Source organism: Malus sylvestris, chromosome 12 (genome assembly GCF_916048215.2).
Source record: "Malus sylvestris chromosome 12, drMalSylv7.2, whole genome shotgun sequence".
NCBI lineage: Eukaryota > Viridiplantae > Streptophyta > Magnoliopsida > Rosales > Rosaceae > Malus > Malus sylvestris.
The window spans coordinates 12,389,561-12,410,933 of record NC_062271.1 but is presented as its reverse complement, the minus strand read 5'-3'; the positions used below and the strand labels follow the sequence as shown (position 1 = coordinate 12,410,933).

The 21,373-nt window shown below is 36.6% G+C and overlaps 1 protein-coding gene across 1 annotated transcript; it reads right to left on the bottom strand.

The window, feature by feature from the left end:
- Positions 1-1,774: 1,774 nt before the first annotated feature.
- LOC126591958 (transcription factor bHLH106-like) lies at positions 1,775-3,633 on the bottom strand. Its single transcript, XM_050257693.1, has 2 exons — positions 3,164-3,633; positions 1,775-2,477 (listed from the first exon to the last, which is right to left on the bottom strand). The coding sequence occupies exons 1-2, from the start codon at positions 3,458-3,460 to the stop codon at positions 2,052-2,054; spliced, it is 723 nt and encodes a 240-aa protein (XP_050113650.1). The 5' UTR covers positions 3,461-3,633; the 3' UTR covers positions 1,775-2,051.
- Between the last annotated feature and the right edge of the window lie 17,740 nt (positions 3,634-21,373).

Here is a 21,373-nt window from a genome sequence, read left to right as displayed (position 1 = left end):
TTCTTTTGTAATTTGAAGTCAATTAGTGAAAATTTTGAAAACTGCTAACATACGAGGTAAGACAGGGACTTCTGATTAGGAATAGTCATTTTGGGAGTATTGTATTCCTTCCTATGAATGGTCGGTGATTGTATCTGTGGTTTCTCGTTTTAATGCGTTTATTTCCTATAAATAAATTTTTTTTTAAATGTAGATAAGTAATTACATAACTTCTGCCCATAGTCAGTACTATAATCTAGTGGTATTCTTCTTTACTTGTTCTAAGATTTGATTTTCGATAATATATTTTGTTAAAAAAAAAAAAAAAAAAAACTTCTGCCCCGTAAGCTCACTCAAATGACATTGATGAGTTGGCTAAAATGTCGTAGGAAAAAGTTCTCCCAAAGTAAAACCCTCTCTTGAAACCTTGCACGGATAACTACTAACTTTTCTTTTTCGAATGAGAGCATTTTTTGGTTTATGGTCAGAAAGGAGCTAGCTCAGAGCCTCAGACATCGAATAAATAAACTCTATTTAAACAAAAATTATTTCAAATGCCATAAAGATTGCAGTGAGTTTAGAGTAGAGTCCACTTCCATCGTTTTTCCATTCTACTAATTATGAAAGCTTTGCAACTTTTGATCACTTCTGCTGTTTCCTTGCAAATTAAGGAACCAAAACCAATCAATAATAAAGCCGTGCGATTACATAATATACATAAACAAAAATTCATAGCTATTTTTTCTTTTCTTTTCTCTACAATGAATAATCAAACAATTTACACATAAAAAAGTAGTCATAAATTTTTTTGGAGTAATTAAAAAATGCATGCTTTGGTCCCTTTGTCCTTGACTCAAACGAGGACAGAAATAGTGGAATCTACCTATTACATGTTGTTTGTGGATGGGAGCAGATTAAATATAATATTTTAAATAGATAAAAAAAAAATTAGTTTGCGTGGATAATTCAGAACTTAAGGCAGATTGCTAGGGATCCGCCTTGATTGGTGTGAGAAAGTTTACTCTTTAATCTGAATTAAGTGGTGCAGTTTGATTTCAGCTGTGCTGGAAATGGAAGCACAGAGTTCAGTTCTTGGGCTGCAAAACCATGTCTTTTACTGTCTCTTTCTCACTGTCTCAGCATATCATATCTCATTGCAAATCTATATGTCCCAAGAATTTCATAACTTACCCTCTTTCATGCTTTCTTGAGAATCAGTGTATATATATTTGTTCAGAATCCAGATTTCAGAGGAGCTCAGCTAGCTCAGATATACATGCAGCAGAGACAGCTAGCTAGTACTCTACTTTAATAGATACGTGAAAAAGACAGAGTTATAACCAGATATATAAAAAGGTATATATAATTTTTTACATGATTTCCATTTTTGAGCTTGGAGACTCATATGAGCGTTTATGTTACAGAAAGACTTACATGCAGCAGAGCGAGCTAGCTAATACTCTACTTTCATAGATACATGAAAAAAGATAAAGAGTAATCAGAAAAATAAAAAAGGTATATATAATTTTTCACATGATTTCCATTTTTGAGCTTGGAGACTCACATAATTAAGTATTTATGCTACAGAATAACTTACATGTCACAGGTACATTGCAGTTGTTGTGTTCCATGCCATTGATATAATAACATGTGTAAGCTTTTCTCTACTTTGCGTTGTACCATTGACACATGAACATCACAAATATACGTGTCATAGAAGTTGCTCTCAATAGACTCTGTATTCAACATTAGGTGCACTAGTATCTATCTACTTCAGGATCATAAACTCGTCAGATTCTTATAATTGATTAATATATCTCTTTTGCAAACTTACATATATATGAATACAAATATCACATGCATGCAAATCGCAAAAAGGGTACTTTCAAAATCCAAAACCCTAAACCACTCATGATCAACAAATTAAACCCAATTGATTACTTTAATTTCCCATTCATGTTCCTCATGGGAATTAAATACAAACAAACACACACAACTAATTCCAAAATAATATTACATACTTAAGATTAAGAAAATATATAGAATCTCAAAGTTTAAAGTACTAGTACCAATTACAGGACTAATGTGCGGTCTAATACCCGTCTTCTTTTTGATCTTTCACTAGAGTTGGAGCGTTCAAGTAATGACTTCAACGCATTCTGCAAGAAATGGACTGATTCAATCGTGTGATCTTGGTCTGCGGCAACGATAAGCACGTTGCGAATTCTTCCTCCAAGAGTGGCAATTTCAGCTTTGATTGTCCTCAAATGGAGGGATTTCAGTATTTCAATTAGGTCAGGTAGGAGGTCGGAGCGGTCCTCGCAGCACAAAGAGGCCTTGAAAACAATTCTTCCATCGCTTGTATAATCATTTGAAGAAAGTACAGTGATTTCATCAGTTTCAGAAGGGAAGGTCTCCAGCTCTGCGATCTCTGACGTTTGTTGTTTCAGCTCTTTCACTCTCTGGACCACCTTGGCTAACAGGGAGGCTTTGTCTGTCTGAGAATTTTGTTTGAATAAAAAATAATTAAAGGAAGAAGAAGAAAGATAAGGAACCCTAGTTGTGAAAAGCTCAGCAGCTTTCCCAAATAAGTATTTTTACCCTAAAGACCAGTGTCTGACTACAACGCCATTGATCCCTTTTTCTTTTTCAGAAACGGAATGTACCAAAAGACTGTATAGGTCCCAGACCTTAGAATCTCATATGTAAAAGCTATTCATGACAACAAGTTTATAGGATTGTTGTTGTTGTTGGGTACGTCAGAATGAATTAATTAATTTCTAAATTAATTAGTACAAATAAAAATCGGATATTAAGTCAGTAAGCACAAAATCTTTGCTTCCTTGGTTATAAGCAACATAAAGTAGATTCGAGTTCCAGTAGTACTCTCTTTTCTCGCCAGCATTTTTTTCCCACCAACCAAACAGTAGTCAAAAGGAGAAAAAATGATTGTTGAAGTGAGAAATGATCGACTCAGCGGCAAAGGAAAGTAAATTAGGAGGCGTCAAAGCTCAAATTCAAACTTGCAAACGCAAAACCAACAGTAAGTTAAACTAAAACAAAATTAATTAGGACACAATTATAACCAGTTATTTAATTGATTTCCAAAAACAAATTTGACAAATATTACCACAAAAATAAGAACAAATTTGATTAATAATCGAGTACATAAATAGGTAGGTACCTTGGAATTGCAAGGAAGAAGGCCTCGAAGCTTATCGAGATGGGAGTTGATTCGCTCTCTCCTTCTCTTCTCGGCCTCCTTGTGATTCTTGAGAGCAGCAAGGGCTCTATCTTGAGGTGAGGCGTCATGCTCAGTACTTACCCCAGACACTTCCAGAGGGTAATAACTATAATTATTAGAAGAAGAGCTGCAAAAGCTTTGCATAGCTGATAACTGATGATCATTATTCACGTTGATTAAGCCGTTTTGGGCAAGAAATCGGTAGAGTTCTTGGCCTTGATGATCAGCGGGCTGCATGTTTGTGTGTGTGCCCGAGGAATTCGGATTCTTTCTTGTGGTTCTGATGAGTCCTCTCTCTCTCTCTGTGACCGGTTTCTGTTGTTTTGTAATTCGCTTTTGACCGACCAAGTGATAGCTATGCAGATGAGTGATATATATGATATGAGTGGTGGTGAAATGAAAGTGTTGGAGACTTTCGGTGGTTTACTCTTTTCTCTTTAGGGTTTTATATATATCCGTAAATCTTGGGGTGCAAATGGGTTCCAATTGATTTATTTACTTTGTCCTTTTTACTGGGAAAAAAAAAATCGAACTTCTTATATGAGTGATGGAAAATTCTGTTGAAGTTTTTGTTTTATATATATTTTTCTTATCACAAACGACATAACTACTTTAAGCTATATATATATATATATATATATATATATATATATATATATTAATGAGAGATGAAAAGTTTGAATATAAAATGTAGTGGGTTGATAGAGAAGACTAATTTCACTAGAGCAAGATCTATCACTTGCAATCCCTTTGTTTTGTTTTTTAATTGTGTTTCTCATTAAAAATGATGTCATATAACTAGTACAACGTTTGTTTACAAATAAATTGGTGTTTATAGCATTACTTTATATTTTTAAGAAACTATTATCATCACCCCAACAATCTCATTCTAACAAGTTAGTATTCCACCATAAAGATTCACATTTTCAATGTGTACTACTACTATATGACCCGCCTACCATTTTACAATGTCGATATTTCATTTCAAATTAATGATACGAAAAGGAGAACGGGGCCAAAAGTCAAGCCATTTTTGTTGTTAATTTGTATTTTATTTTAAATAAAATAAAATCTTAACGAACAGCATTCTAAAAAATTTATTTAATGCTTAGGGCAAACTCAACAGTATACCAGCCCAATATAACTGCCCAAGCAATGAGTTTCTGATTTTACTGTGACGGCAAACTTGCCTCGTTTATTTGGTCCGTTTCCCTTTAGATGAAGAGAGAGAAGAGCTTTCGTACAGTTTCTATAAGTTTCTATTGATCTCATATTCCTTCTCTCTGCTATTTTTCTAATTTTATCAGCCTAGTTGCCGATCTTCTTCTCCGTTAAATCAATGAAAACAAAAACCATGAAGCCTCGACTTGCAAGGTAGCGGATCACGTCGATGGGGTTTCTCTTATATACATGCATACATGTGGTTCTTGCAGGGGAGCGGCTGTGAGCCTGTGACAACTATAGAGCCTGGACTTATAGGTGTTTGGAAAATTGCAGCTTGAATGTTTTATCTTTGTATATAAGGAAAACTAATGAAAATGGCTTAAAAACTTTGAGTTTTAATGATAAAGACAAAATAAAGGGTAAAGTGAATAGTACCAGGATTGACTTTTTAGTGTAAAAATGTGGTTTTTCGTTAAAGTAAACAGTACCGGGTGCTTTTCGTTAAAATTCCCGTATATATATCCTAGTTCGGGTGGGGTTGGGCTGGGGGGGGGGCCCTAATTCTGCTAGACGTTTAATACTTAATTCTATTGATTTGATGTGAAAAACTATGCCTATGATTGTAAATTATTACTTATACCTCTTCATTTATTCCCTAAGCTATTGAATAATTTGTCCTCTGTATTAAAAGTTTGAGGATTTGTGGTGTTGATGTTGAAGAAAAAAAGATGATGTAGTTGCAGATATTAAGTTTCAAGAAGTGTAACATTATTAGATTTTGAATTATACAAAGTCATTTGAAGTTTTTATCTCGTGTAGATCCATCGATAGGGTGATTGATTTTTATTCCTCATTTTCTATAATCCCTTACTAGTAGAAAAAATCAATTGTGTGACAGATCTTTATGCGACAAAGTAAAATTCGTCGCGCAAGGGTGTTTTGCACAACTAAAATTGTAATCCAAAGTTTGCACGACGCAACGTTTTGTGGTGCAAATGTCATTGAACAACGAAAAAAACTCCCCTATCGCGCAAAGTTTGGCAAAAAACCACAGGTACGCCCTTTTTTGGCGCCATACAATTGCATGACGAAACATTTACCGTGAAACACTTGCATGACAAAAGCTTCATCACGTAAGATGTCAACCAGACGGTCAGTTTTTTGAGTCAGAGGAATCAATGCATGTGAATTAGAGGAATCAATATTGTATTTAGTGCAGGGTTATGTGCAACAAAGGCTTCGTCGTGCAAGGTCCCCAGGCTTCCTATAAATTTACAATTTCGCTCTCCCTATTCTTCACAATTCGTTTCGGAAACACTTTACTTTTTTTCCAGATTATAATTCCAGTTGTTATTTGAATTTTAGTACGATGGCTGACTCTAGTGTTGGTTCATCAAAGAGAATCAAGGGCGAAGGTTCTGGAAAAGGTAATATGTTCTAAATTTTGCGTTTTGTATAAAGTATATATTTAGCTTGCATATTGTAAATTTAAATTTTGTTGGTAGACAAGAAAAAGAAGAGAGTTGTACCCCAGGTTCGATACACTTTCGATGGGAGCTGCTACTGAATCACGTTTGAAGAATTAAATGGAGTTGAGAAATCAGATATGCGTGCGATGTTGGGGTATCGGTGTGTGGCAAATGTGGTGTAGATTGGGAGTCTTGGAGAGCCGTTCCCAAGGAGATAAAGATGTACTTGATCGATGAGTTAGAAGTACTTGTGAATTAATTAGTTAAATAATAATTATGTTCGTTAAATAAATATATTAGTGAGATTTATAATTTATTAATGGGTTGTTTTGTACACACCCCACATTTTGTTGACTACACCCCATAGACTTAATACACCCCACATTTACTTTTTAGATTAAAATTTATCTTAATACACCTCACATACTTTCCAATACTACCCTTACACCCGCACTCTTTGTGAAATTTAAGATTTCTTTTTATATTCTTTATTCAGTTTTCTGCACATTTAGCAGGTTTAGTCTTCCATCAATTTTCTACACATTTAGTTATGTTTATAGATATTTATTTCATTTTTTTTTATAAAAATATGACTTTCATTAACATGAGGAATAAAAAAATAGTACAAGAGGAGAGAGCCAACTAGGCTCCTCTTCAATCCCAGATTTAAAATCATTAGCACGAACTGCATATTGAGCTAGTTCATGAGCCACAACAAGCTCTGTTTTGCCATTGACAAAAAAAAATTCGAAACTTTTTCCCAACATTTGTATATTCTCCATGGTACAACCCTCTGAACCCTGACAATCCTCCATAGACGTAATATCAGCCACCACCACTCCCTCCGCGTCAAGCTCAAGAACAATATCTCTAAGACCCAAATTAAAAGCAAACATCAAACGTTCCTTTTCTACAGACATTTCAGCGACTTTAACTGAACAACACTCCTGCATTGGTTTTGATTCGAATTATTGTGAAAGTATTACTTTTCAAAGCTGAATTTTTTTTTTATTTTTTATTTTTTTGTTTGTGAATGTTCTGCGGTAGGTTTTGACATACCTCCTAACGTCATCGCTCAATGCATCACCATTGACTTCTTGAGAGATCCTCTTGTCCCATAATTCACGTAGTTTGGTGTCGTCATCGATCTCAACCTTCTTCTGGCCTAATGGTGGGATTCACAATGTTAAACTTCATGTTTGCTCTGCCACCGGCAGGTGGTTGAGAGAAATGCTTCGCCTGCTAAACCACTCGAATTCAATGAGCTCCTGGCAGCTTGTTTCTTGAAATTTATTGGCTCAACTAATTTGATTGTTCTACTTCAACTAATTTGGTTTTCGTGGGCTAGAAAGTCATTTCATATAAAAGTATATGTCATTTAATAATAAATTTTTATGTGGGGTGTATTCAATAATATGTGAGGTGCTAATAAAAATACTCTTTATTAATTTTTTACATAACAGCTAGATTGGAACATTGACAAAAGTGACCCAAATATAATGAAGTTTATCGACAACATATTCAAGTTCTGTTTCTGAGAGTAGAAGTTTGATGTTGAATGTGAAGCAGAACTGTAGCGAGAACCTAAACCACTAGTGGCAAGTAGAATTGTTTTTTTATTTATTTATTTATTTATTTTTAATTTCATTGTTAATTAAATAATGACATTTGAGTTTCAAGTTTTTATTTATGAACGGTACTTTTCAATATGTCCTTAATGTTTATGATGAATGCAATGATATTGTAATAAATGTTTATATTAATTCCAATCTTACAAATATGCCGAACCATGTTATATCTTATTTTAAATGCCCTAATAGATTTACAAAAAAAAAATTAACAAAGAGTGTAGGGATTTTAACTGGGGAATGGACTCTAAACTGGAGCCTATGGCTTTGAATAAGGTTTGTACCACTAAGAATCAGGGTGACCTTGGCGTCAAGCGAATTGATCATTTTAATAATGCTTGCTTGGCTAAGCTAGGTTGGAAAGTGATAACGGACGAAGACAATTGGTGGGTCAAAATAGTGAAACAAAAATATTTACGCAAGGAGTCTTTCCTTACGGAGAATAATACTTGGAACAAAATGAAATTGGATATTGTGGTAGACAACAATACCAGCAGAAAAATTTCTTTTATTTCTATCCCTCTTCAAAATACCTTAGACAGGATTGTGTGGGGCATTGTCTAATAATGGCAAATTCACTGGTAAATCTGCCACTTGGCTCCAAAATCGTAATCACCCTTTTGGAAATCGAATTAAGTTATTAAATAAAAAGAAAACTAATGAAAAGGGCTTGAAAACTTTGAGTTTTAATGATAAGGACAAAATAAAGGGTAAAGTGAATAGTACCAGGATTGACTTTTTAGTGTAAAAATGTGGTTTTTCATTAAAGTGAACAGTACCGGGTGCTTTTCGTTAAAATTCCCTTAAATAAAATGTGGAAGTTCACCATTCCTCCTAAGGTTAAAATGTTTGCGTGGCTAATGATGCAAGGAAGACTTCATACCAAAGTGCGTCTAGAGCGGTTTATCAAAAATACTGATAAGCTCTGTCCAATTGCAAGTCTATGGATGAGGACCATTACCATCTTTTTGTTAAGTGTGATTTTGCAAATAGAGTATGGAACTTGATTTCTAACAATATCAAATTCTCCATACCAATGATAAGTTTCTTGATGAGCTAGATGCGTTACATTCTAAAGATGATGTCTCTCTATCTGATCTCAGTAAAGTTATCCTTATCTGTTGGCAAATATGGCCAGAATGAAACAATTTAATTTTCAGGAGTGTTCCGCCGGTCCCTAGGCGATGCGCCGCTATTGTCACCAGTGTGGGTACGGCCTATCTCAAGGCTAATGGGAAGAAGGATGCCAAGTAGCTTGTTCACACTCAAGAATATATTAAAAGGCATCCACCCGCTAATGAGAATGTGATTAAGCTCAACTTTGATGGTTTGGTGTCTAATGATAGGGCGGCTGCTGCTTTTGTCCTTCATAATAATAAAGCTTGGGTTATTGGAGTTGGGCCTTCAATCTTGATAGTGTTACTATTTCAGTGGCGGAGGTGATAGGTTTAAGAGAAGGACTACGTTTTGCTCTTCGCCAAGGTATTCGAAAGATTGTGGTCGAGGATGACTTAAAGTTAGTTATTGAATCTGTGAAGTGGCAGTGGAAGGTGCCTTGGCACATCAGTTGTATAGTCAATGATGTCTGTGTTCTTACTCAGAACTTCAGCCATATTGAATGGAAGCATATCTTCAAGGTGGCTAATTTTGTTGCAGACTCTCTTACTCATCTTGGGCTTTCTCTTGAGAATCCTCATGTTTGAGACTATTGCTTGCTAATTAAGGCTCTACCGGCTTTTCAATTTAATTGTATTGGAAATGGTTGTACTAGATGTTTTGTTGTTTAATATTATTTTCTTTCCCATAAAAAAATGTTTATATTAATTAGATATGCATGAATGGTTTAATTAAATAATTTCTTGATTTATTTGGGTGTAGTTTTTTACTGTCTTTATTAAATATTTGTCGCTCAAGATGACTTTGCGCGACGAGCTCTATAATTCGCCCCGTAAGTGGGGTGATAAAAGCACCAAAATGCAAGGGTATTGGTGCCAAAGTGTTGAAAGTAAATGTTTTGCGCAACAGTAATTTCGTTGTGCAAATTTATTATGAACTTTATGGAATTTAACCAGAACGCAAGGAGGTAGAAACTGTAAAACAATTGTAGCTGCTGCCTTCGTCCTGAAGAATTTCAGACAACATCTCTTTGCATTGCTGTTAATCTTGGAGGTATATTTTCTTAAATAATTAATTTAATTTTCATTCATTTAACTTGTTTTGTTTGTATTTTAGAATTTTACGAGTTTCTTTATTTGTTTGCAAACATTTTTGTATGGATGTATAAAAATGTTTTGCAATGTTCACATAAGCTTAGTTTCTCATAATTCTGGAATCCCATAATTTTGGACAGTTTGAGAATGCACAGTTAGATGTTGTAGTTTGCAGTTCACGGATTAGAGTTTGAATGCGCTAAATTTGGTAGCATCTCTGTGTTCTTTGTGTGTATCGTAATTTTTTGTATCTACGTTGTGCACTTGAAGAATTGTAAGGAGATGCTGCTGAAATTTTCCTACGATCAAACTCTAATGTTTTGGAGCCTTAAATTACAGCATGCAAATGTGCTTTCTTGAATGAGATAAGACCTTTACCGGAAGAATAAGGTAGCATGTCATAATTGAAGTTGTTGTAACCCTTGTAATTTCTTTATGTTTGCAGGCGATATGGGCAAACAGTGGATACATAATCCTAACATATGTGTTGATGAATATTTGGATGGAATAAATCAGTTCATTGATTTTGCAATTGCAAACAACCGAGGTTCAACTCAAATTAAGTGTCTTTGTAAGAAGTGTAACAACTCAATGATTGAATATTTTGAAATTATTCGATACCATTTAGTTAGAAATGGGATGATGGAGATCTGTACTACGTGGAATCATCATGGAGAACAAATACAACATGCTTCATCTTCACACATTACCTGATCAATAGAGACAATTGAATCTAGTATGGATCTAGATGAACAATTATGTACATTATCAATGATGTTTTTTCCAAATGCTAGTTTGAATACAAATCAGGAAGTAGAAGATGACGTCTATCCCACCATGGACAATGAAGCATTTGAAAAATATGAAAAACTGTTAAAAAGTGCTAAGTAAGAATTATACCTCGATTGCAAAGGATTTTCAATTCTCACAACCATTATTGAGTTGCTGCAGGGCAAACTAAAGTTTCATATGTCGAACTAGTGCTTTGATTACTTTTTGAGGGTTTCAAGAGGAAGCTTCCAAAGGACAATTGACTGCTTAGAGATCATAAAAGTGCAAAGAATGTGTTGAATGTTCTTAGATTGGGCTATGAAAAAATTCATGCGTGTAAAAATAATTGTATTTTGTTCTGCAAAGAGAATAAATTGTCAGATATGCAATGAGTTGCGGTTTAAAATCACATCTCAGAATAGAACAACGAAGATTCCACAAAAAGTTATGCTTTATGAGACATCCTGCAGATGGAGAGGCATGGAAAGAATTTGATCGGATATACCCCAATTTTGCTCGAGAGCTGCATAACATCATATTCAGACTTGTGACAGATGGGTTTAATCCGTTTGGGGTTCTAAACCAAAACAACATCACTTGTCCAATCTTCTCAATTTCGTATAATTTTCCACCTTGAAAATGCATGAAGAAAGAATATATGATGATGTCTTTGTTGATAACCAAAGATTTAGGCATGTCTATTAATGTTTATTCACAGCCGTTGATCGATGAGCTAAAAGAATTATGCGAAAATGGTGTTCCACATATGATAAATCTATCGGAAAGATGTTCACCTTGCGAGAAGCAGTGATGTGGACTATAAATGATTTTCTCGCGTATGCTATGATGTCAGGGTGGAGCACCAAGGGTTATTTCGCATGCCTGGTTTGCAAAGATGACGTAACGTGTTCTTGGCACGTGAGGAAAATTTGTTACCTAAGGCATCATAGATGGTTGCCGTGGGACCATAAGTGGCGTCAAAACAAGACAGTCTTCTTCAACGGAACAAAGATTCGACCAAGACCTAGAGAATGGTTTGGAGATGATATTTTAGCTCAGGTGAATCGTTTAGAATTTGCTCCGTTGAGCTCCTATATTCGTCGAACTTAAAATTAAGACATCACTGTGATGTAATACATATTGAGAAGAATGTTATTGATACATTGGTCGGAACTATACTAGACATCGAGGGAAAAACAAAGGATACGATAAAAACTCGAATTTTGATTTGGAACGAATGGGCATTAGGCCAGGTTTATGGATGACAAGGGACAGAGATATAGCTAGAAACAAGCTTGCATCTTTTTCTGTGAAACCGGATAAAAGGAAAGAGTTTTTGTAGTTTCTATTGTCTGTACAGTTTCCTGATGGGTATGCTTCAAACATCGGTCGTTGTGCAAACATGGACAAAGTCAAATTTTCTGGCATCAAGAGTCATGATTGTCATGTGATACTCCAACACTTTCTCCTAGTTGGTATTCAATACCTCTTGCCCAAAGATGTGTTGAAGCCGATTATTTTGTTGGCGAATTATTTTTTTCTCAATTATCTGCAAGATCTTTGCGCAAGTTCAATGTTAAACAATTGCGTGACGATATTATTGAAGTCATATGCAAGTCTGAACAAATATTTCCTCCATCTTTCTTCACAAGCATGGTCCACGTGATGATTCGCTTACTGAATGAGGCAATGCTGGCCGAACTCATCAACGTTAACTTTTTATTGCTGTAGATTACTCTGTGAATTAAAAAAGAAAAGAGTATGGAACAAGGTAAAGCTCGAATGATCAATTATGGAGGCATGGGTCGTATTTGAGTCGCTTACATTTTGTGCAATGTACCTACAAGATGTTGAGACGACGTTTAATCGACTACAACGCAATAATGATGGTGGTGTGAGAAGTGAAATTTTTTCTGTTTTTGCTCAAATTGCACGATCCTTTGGTGAACCAATTAGAGGCGAGTCGTTTACCCAAATGGACATGGAGGTAGCACATTGGTTTGTACTTAAGAATTGTGACGAGACAATGACTTACCTAGATGAGCATGAAGAGTTGATGAAGCGGGATTATCCTTCACATATACATGTCAAGAAGCCCGTAAATTGTTTCCTCATTGGTTTTGCAACATGTAAGTTGTTAGTGTTTTGGGTTATTTGCATCATTGCAAATGGTAAACTAACACGTTAACTTTTTATACCTAATTTAGGTGAAGAAATTGAAAGATATGAATTTGCCTGCTTACACTGAAGAATTATACAACTTGGCTATCGGGCCCTTAAGCACAGAATTGTAATTCGGTAGTCATGTAAACGTCATCAAGTTTTTGGCAGCTGATCGTGATTACAAGCTATGTACTCATAATAGTAGGGTACATGTCCTAGGTGTACGCGATTTTGCAGAAATTGATTTCTATGGAAAACTTATAAGTGTTGTGCAATTGCTTTACAAAGACCGCTGTCAAGTTATCCTTTTTAAGTGTCGCTGGTTTGATACAAACCCACGTAGGAGTAGAGGTGTTAAGCAAGATGATGGTTTGCTATCGGTGAACACTAACAGATGTTGGTATAATGATGACCCTACATTTTGGCAATGATGGCCAAACAAATTTTCTATATAGATGACCCAAATGGTGGGAAATGATGGAAAGTAGTTCAAAAGATTGAGCATAGAAAGGTGTGATATTTCGAATTGAGATCTTGTTAACGATGATGACAAGGAAGAAGTCATTGACCAACAGCTTAAGACTTCAACATAAATTAGTGTAAAAACACTGTGGGATATGACTATTGTACAAGAATCGGATCAAGTAGCTGGAGGCCCTGAAGTTGAAATATCGATCGACTTTATTATGGTTGACCTCAGGGATCCGCTGCGATACAATGCACCAAAGCATGGGAACAACGATGAGGACGTGCATACAAACTATGAGGAATGAGAGTCTGAATCCTGATGAAAATGATGATATTGATATTTATTCTACTTTGGATGAGGATTAATGAAAACTTGTGTCATAAATAATGATATTATTGAATATGTTGTAGGCATAATTTATTGAACAACTATGACGGCCAGAGAGATGAGGTGCGGCACATAGAGAGAGAAGAGAAATATGTAATTGTGAGGTGTGTTCTATTCCACCCCAGTGTGCCTTTATTTATAGTAATATAGAAGGTTAAATCCTTACCCTAATAGGATTACAACTCTATTAGGATAATATCTAGACTAAGAGATATAGTAGAATGCCATAAGAATATGCTAGATATGTTAGGATTTACACAATCACATTCCTAATCTAATAGGACTGCAACATTCCCCCTTGAGTGTGTAAATACTCAAACAAATGGCGCATCAGGTCTTCAGCGATGAAGTAAGTTCAATTGATGAAGTCGTCGGCACAATGAGCGAATGCGAGTCTCAAATCAACGGAAGAATACATAACATGTAAAACTTACAAAACATCGCTAGGCAAAACCCATAAACTAAGGAGAAAAGTGAGAAGTTGCATTAAGTCAAAACTATACGTCTTCTGGATGTAAGTAGAGCAGCTCACAAGGGTATGATTAACCCAGGATGGGTGCCTCATCAAAACTTAGTTAGGTAGCAAAAACCTAGTGGGAAAAAGGTTCCTAATCGTAGGGAAAACTAGTACATTAAGATCAAGTGAGTATACTTCTAGATACTCCCTTTGAGTTTGACAGAACTTCCAAATGAGAACTATAAACATTTGCATATGAATAGTTAGGCATACCAATTCCTTAGACAAGCTTCTGGAAGGTTAACTTCGGTAGTGACGTCGTGTAGAGGTTGGCAAGGTTTTATGGGATTGGCTTACATGAGTTCAGTCTCTTGATGCTTTCCTAATGTAGATGTAGACGCAATATGTCTTGGTGTTGACTTCGTTGATGTATCATGTCTTGGTCGGGTTGATACATGGGGCATAATCTTCATGGATCGTCGTTGGGACTCAACAATAGATGAAAACAGCAAGTACTTCGAATATACATAACAAGAACTCCTAACCATGTCTTACTTGTGGCGTAGTGAAGTGAGGTGAGTCTTGGAATGATTCAAAAATTTCGCAACTAAGGTCATATCATAGACCTCCAAGATATTATGATATCTCTAACGGTAAGGACATAACCATTCAGGAATGTGCCGTGTGCAGGTTGGATAAGTAACCAGCGTCATCATAACCAATAAGGTAAGTATCATTCCGAGGATCAAGGGGGTTGGATCCACTCGGGATACGTTGGGATTTGCCCAAATCTGTAGTACCTTCAGGGTGGCGAATGAGATGTCTTATCTAACACAATGAGCTAAGTACAATAAAGCACAAAGTTGAACTTAGATATGGAATTTCAGATTTCATAACCTCTTCAAGTGTCTCATTTGCATATAACGTATGGAGGATCATATGTATACTCAAAGGTAACACCTTCAGGGTGTAGTTTGACTAGTAGACCAAAGTATTGTCAGAACAACGCCTGAACTTTAGGTCAAGGCATAAACGAGTTTTCCCAAAATCTTTCATCTCAAATTTCCCCTTCATGTGCGAGGCAATTTTCTCAAGCTCTTCTAGAGTCTTAGTGAGATTCATGTCATTGACATAAACTATAACTCTAGCAATTCCAAATAAGACTTCATAGTTTAACACGCAATAGCATACTTCATATCCCTAACTGATCAAATAATCACTTTGACGGGTATACCACATCCGTCAAATTATTTCAATCCATAAGTGAACGCCTCAAATAAGTTGAGAGGGTGTTTCGTGGTTTGGAACTATTTGAACCAATCCATGTAATTCTTCTGGAACTTTCATGTAAATTTTCGTATCTATATCCCCATGGAGAAACACTAACCATATTCATAATGATGTAGTCAATCATAGGGCGTTTGAGAGAAACCTTGTGCCGTAAAGCGTGTGTCATATTACACTATTTCATTCATCTCATTATGCTTCCTTTCCCACTTGTAACACAACATGGTTGCATTGGGCAATGTAGGAATAATAGGTCCAAAACACACATTGGTAAGGAATTTAACCTGGATTGTAATTTCGGTTGTCCAATCAGTTCTACGTTGTCACTAATCAATAGAACACGGTTCGATATCATCATTTTTCATTTATGTCGGTAGCTACTATATAAGTGAAAACATCATCGATGATAATCTCATTCCAATTCCATTATATCATCCAAACTAGTATACTGGACTAAGAACTTCAGGTCTTGAGAGTAATCCGGATTAATCTCATGAGATGGAAATGATTTGAGACAGCGATCGAGTATGGATTCATTATTGTGCCATGACTTTCATCTTTTAGGGAAGCTAATCGTATGAACTTGGTGATCTATCGTGCTTTAGGCTAAGATAGATTGATTGGCTATACCCCTATGTACCAGACCGTCCAACAGGGGCGGCCAAACTGTCCAACAAGGGTGGCACACTCTTCAGGGATGTTGACTCGACATCCTTTAAGTACGTGTATCCTTGCATGAATATTTGCAGCTGGTATATGATCTCGTCACTTTAGCTAGATCAGAGGAATGCATCTCGAGCAACATTCTGAAAGCTAGAATATATCGCACTTGCTTATCACACTTGTGCAGTATGAGGATCAAGATGAGACATAGTGGGCAACGTCCATGTAAATTTACGTCATTCTATAGGAATGTTGACGTTCTTATTTCCCCCTAACAGCGGGAAGACTGTCTCATTGAAGTGAGAATCCGCAAATGAGTGGTAAAGAGATTGTGTGCAAAGGCTCTAAGAGAGCTAGTGTGAAGAAGAATCGTTAGCGACAAAGATTCACATCCTTCTTTGAAAACCCATATTGGTATGTTGCAGCGGTGCAACTTGGCACATGGAATGCACACCCAAATGCTTAAGTATGAAACGTTAGGTTCATACCCAGTAAGCAACTGTAACATCGAATAGGGGGTGACAATAGGCCTTAAGGTGGACTAACATATTTGTGTATAAGATTGCATAGCCCTAGGTAGAAATTGAAAACTTGGTACGTTCACCAAGGTCCGGGTGATCATTTAAATTGTGCTTTATGATCACTATGCGAGGCTGTTTGGGGTGGACATGGGAATTCAATGTTCAATTATAAACCTAAAAGACATGCAATACTTAAGAAAAACCGTCGATATAAACTCTCAAGCATTATCCAGTCTTTCAAAGTTTATGGGATAAGTAGGGTGGTGAACCCTTAAAACCAGCTATGAGGTTTAGCAACAATGTGTGTGGAAGATTATGTGACCAGTTTGTCGATTCATTAACCATAACCATAAGTATTTATATGGTTCCCATTTTGGTTGAATTAGTCCACATATATTCCTTTGAATCCACTGTGAAAAGAGAGTCTTTCGTATATTTGCGAGGAATGACATAGAAATAAAATTTCTCAAACGAGTGGGCTTTAGGAAATTGTGCTTGTAGGCACAAGATCCTTACTTCAGGTAAGGAGATGCGTCATGGCATCATTGTTTTACCTAAGGCCCTGTTTGGCAGATCGGATAGAGGATCGGATAGGACTAATTATACGGACGCGGGTGTTTGGCGTTCACTCGTACTAAATAAGCGCCGGATTAAATTAATCGGTGTGCTTATTTAGCACGGTATACACCGGACTAATAAAACCAACCAAAAGGCCGGGATTATTAGTCGGCCCTCTCTCTCTCTCTCTCTCTCTCTCTTTCTCTCTCTCTCTCTCTAGGCGTCGTCGTCCTCCCCCCCCGGTTACCTTCTCTCACCATCGGCGTCCTCCCCGTCGACGTCGTCGTCCATCGGCGTCCTCCCCGTCGCCGTCGTCGTCCTCCCCATCGACGTCGTCGTCCTCCCCTGCAACTGGGTCTTGCGAAGAAGCATGCACTCTTGATTTGGGTTGATGTGGATCTGATGACTCATGGTTGCTCACCAGATGTGCAGGCAGGCGGGGAAGAAGAAGGGAGAGAGAGGGAGGACGTTTGAGGGGTGCGGCGGAGAGAATGGGGAAGAAGAAGGGATGGTTTCAGATATTTTTTTTTTTTTTTATAAGTTTAATTTAATTTTAAGTTTGATTTAGCCTATCCGGTATAAAACCAAACACAGTATAAATAATACAGTCATTAGTCCGATATTGCACCAAACGCCCGACTAATTTAGTCAGTACTATCCGATGACTATTTATCATATCCGACAGAAATAGTCAGTACAGTCCGAGCTGCCAAACGAGGCCTAAGTGTCCCAAATAGTCGAGCCAAAGCAAGTAAACTGTTCAATCACCAGGCTCTAGGCCGGCCATATGTGATGTGTTCCTAGTTAGAATACAATGCATTGGCCTTAAAGCAAAGCTTCATGCTTAGTTTTGGAGGTGGTGAAAAGATATTCTATTCTATTTTCTTCAGTGGTTTCATTCATGATCATTGTTCTCTCGAATATCCTTAAGACTTAACAACATTTTTCCTGAACGAGGAGAATATAAGGTTTATTAAATGGTAAGTTAGTACCATTCATACAACGAGGAGTGTGCCAATGCTCTTAATCAGGTTGGATAAACTTGAAGTCATTGCTAGAGATGTGATATAGATATAAAGTTAGCGTGTGTAGTATCGCATTTATCCAGACAACTAATTTTCCTACATTTGTACCTAATCACGTGTTTAATTTGAATTTGGTCACATGTATACAAGAAACATGATTCAATTAACTCATATTCGAGGACAACATCAATAAGATTATCCATAACGAAAATAAACACCAAACGTGAATCCAAGAACATAGAAAAATGTTCACAAAGTAAACCAATGTTACTAACGTGGATTCGACCAACATGGCCATTCATGTCAACATTATGCTCTTCCAACGATGTTTGGTGGAGCAAAATTAGTCTCATATTGACTACTAGAATGGTACTCCTCAACAACATTGGTAGGGGCACAAACAGGTGCATACCCAATGATCTATTCCATCGAGATGAAAGTAGATTATGCAGGGTTGAGGTTTGGGAACAATATCCCTTATTCTTGAAGTTTTAGGTCTTAGGTGCCAAGGATCACGCTCCGGGCATGATGCCACACCTTGTCAAGTCTTGATTCTACCATATATTATAAAAACAATTCGAAATTGGATTATGAGAGAGACAGACCCAAATTGGATTTGGTAGGCTTTAACCGAAGCTAGAGGGGTCTGTTTGGAAGGCTTCTGCCAAAGTAGAGCAATACTATTCAGTGCACCTATGTTGAAGAAAAGCATGCCTTTTGGTGCAGCCCTGTCGAAGCAAGGCACCACTATTCGGTAGACTCCAGCTAAAGCTAAGTCTATACCGGTTTCTCACATTTTTGGTAGTAATCAGATCCAAGGATTTGGTAAACTTCCGCTTTCTACACTATTGCCTCGGGAGTGAGTTAGAAACATGGAAGGATGAGAAAAAGTATTCTCGAGTTGAAATTCCATCTAATTTATAAACTTCAGAATCGTACTCATTCATGGACGTAATCATGATGTGCTTTAGGCAATGTCAGCTGTTCCATGCCGTTGTTGGCTTTAATGGTGTCTCAGCTTCTTGATAGTCAAGTGGAGATTTACGTCTTGTACCCGACATAAATTGGTTTCTATTAGAAACATCCAAATCAGGAAAATTGAACTTGTGACGGTTTGACAATTCATTGAATGGAGAGAACAAGATTGTGATTGATGCTATGGAAATAAGATATCCATAAGCATAAATATTACAACATTCCGGTTTTAAGACATGATTTTACAAGAAAAACGTCTGGTTTTTATGGGTGTATTGCTTTAAGAAAACTTCGGGTTTCAAAGGCAAATATAGGTTCAATTTAGTTTATGAACGTTTAGTCATAAAAGAGAGGTTCCTGCTAGAACACATAATACGATATGCTGATTTAAGTGTAATGGGTTTGAGTTGCTTCGGGAACTCAAGTGTAAGCGCTTCGGGATTATGAAAGGATGTCAATGGTTCAAAGAAGAAAAATAAATTATTGAATCGTTAATGTCTAAAAGTGATCTTTAGGTTAATAATTTTGGATTTTTAGTCAGATTAATTGACTGCTGGTCACTTTTAATTAATTCAATAGATCGGGACCATACGGGGTCGATTGTGGAAGAAAAATAATGACATGCGGGTCATATTAGCTTCAATTGGCGGCGGGCCAAGTGACAAGTGAATTATAGCTTAATTCTTGTTATCCAATAACGTCCCAAAATTATAAGAGCATGGTTATGAAGTAGGGATTCCAAAATATGGCATTATGTCGAAAAACAATGCATACCAGCTTGATTGGGTTGGCTGTAGTGCAAGGGGTAATGCTCTGCATCATGGTTGCAGGCCTTTAGGGGCCACGAGAAGGCTACAGGCCTTTGGGTTGGGATAAGCCCAGCAGATCAAGGCTACTATAATTGAGCCAATAACAAGCGTAGGGAAGCAAGCCCAGCTTACGCTAGCTTGGGTTAAGGTGTAACAAAGCCTAGCCAAAGGCTGGCTTCAATTTTGGGCCACGACATGGCGAGCCCAATAGCAAAAGGGGCTGCTGCAGGTGGGCCGAGATGTAGGGGCAAGCCCAGCAAGTAACAAACTTGTTAGTTTGGGCCAAGAACACGAGGACAAGGCCCAACATGCGGTTACAGGCTGTGCTGGAGGTAGGTTAGAGTTGCAGGCTTAATTGAAAAACCTAACTAAGTCAGAAGCCTGGTTAGTCTCGCACACACCAAGCCAAAAAGGTTGCTGCCTTGGTCCAGATGTCAAACAACGTTGTTTCGATGACTGCTTAACACGGTTGGGCTTCAGGCCAACCCATGTGTCTCGGCTCAGCTTAGGGTTGCGACTTATATTGCAAAAAAATCCCAATTTTCTATTTTTTTTCGACACTAGGGTTTGAAAAACCCGAATTGCTTCTAATTTATTTCAATGCTTTGACTCACAAATTCCACATAGCAAAAATTGCGTAATGCATGAAATGTATATATATATATATATATATATTGACAAATATATGAAACATATACAATACATATATCGGAAGGTATATATAAATGTAGGGGGTTCATGCATCATGGGGAATGTTTTCATGCTTCATATTCGTTTTAAATATCTTCCTTTATTTTAAGCGTACCTGATTGGCATAAAACGACAAATGCTTTTGAATTTGTAGAAAATCCTTCTCGGAAATAATAAATGGTACATCTTTATGATCTCACGAACCTTGATGATTTCAGGAACCTCGATGCCAATAAAAAATGGTACATCCACAAGATTTGCACCGGCCGATTAACTCAGTGGAAGAGCGACCTCTACAAGCATTATAAGTGATGTGATGGTCTGCAGCTGCTCTAGAAGTTGGGTGCCCTAAGGAGTTGGTGGACCATTGAGATGAATGGGAGTGACTCTCGTAAGTAAAATATATATATTATTTTATCAATACGTTTATAATTTTCAATAAAATTTTAATTTTTTTCATTAATCTGTTATAAATATCCAAACTAATACATTTTTTTATTTAACTGAAAAAAGTGAAGGCAAACTCGATCAATTGGTCGAAGAAGAAGCTTCTTCACCGCTCTAACTTGCGACGCTTTTCTTATAGGTTGGAGGAGTGACATCAGGTAACCGTATATTTATATTAAGTTTTAATAGTTTTTACTCTCTATTACACAATTGATAACCTATGTGTTAATTTTTTTTTAATTCAGGGGGTCAAAGTTTCCTAAGATTGACATTTTTTTTGCAAATGAGATTGACATGTTCAAGGAGGTATACGTTTGGCCCAAGAATGATCTGGTAGAGCAGCTCCATGTAAGTTATTTCAAATTTTTAATATTTAATTAAAAATTAATGATAATTACATTTATATTAATATTAATTTGTTTGTTTTCATTTTTCCAGGCCACTATGGTGGATAAGA

Coding starts and splice junctions, on each gene's coding strand:
- LOC126591958 (XM_050257693.1), bottom strand. CDS start 3,460: ATGCAGCCCGCTGATCATCAAGGCCAAGAACTCTACCGATTTCTTGCC. Junction 2,478..3,163: donor TTCTTCCTTGCAATTCCAAG/GTACCTACCTAT, acceptor CAAAATTCTCAG/ACAGACAAAGCCTCCCTGTT.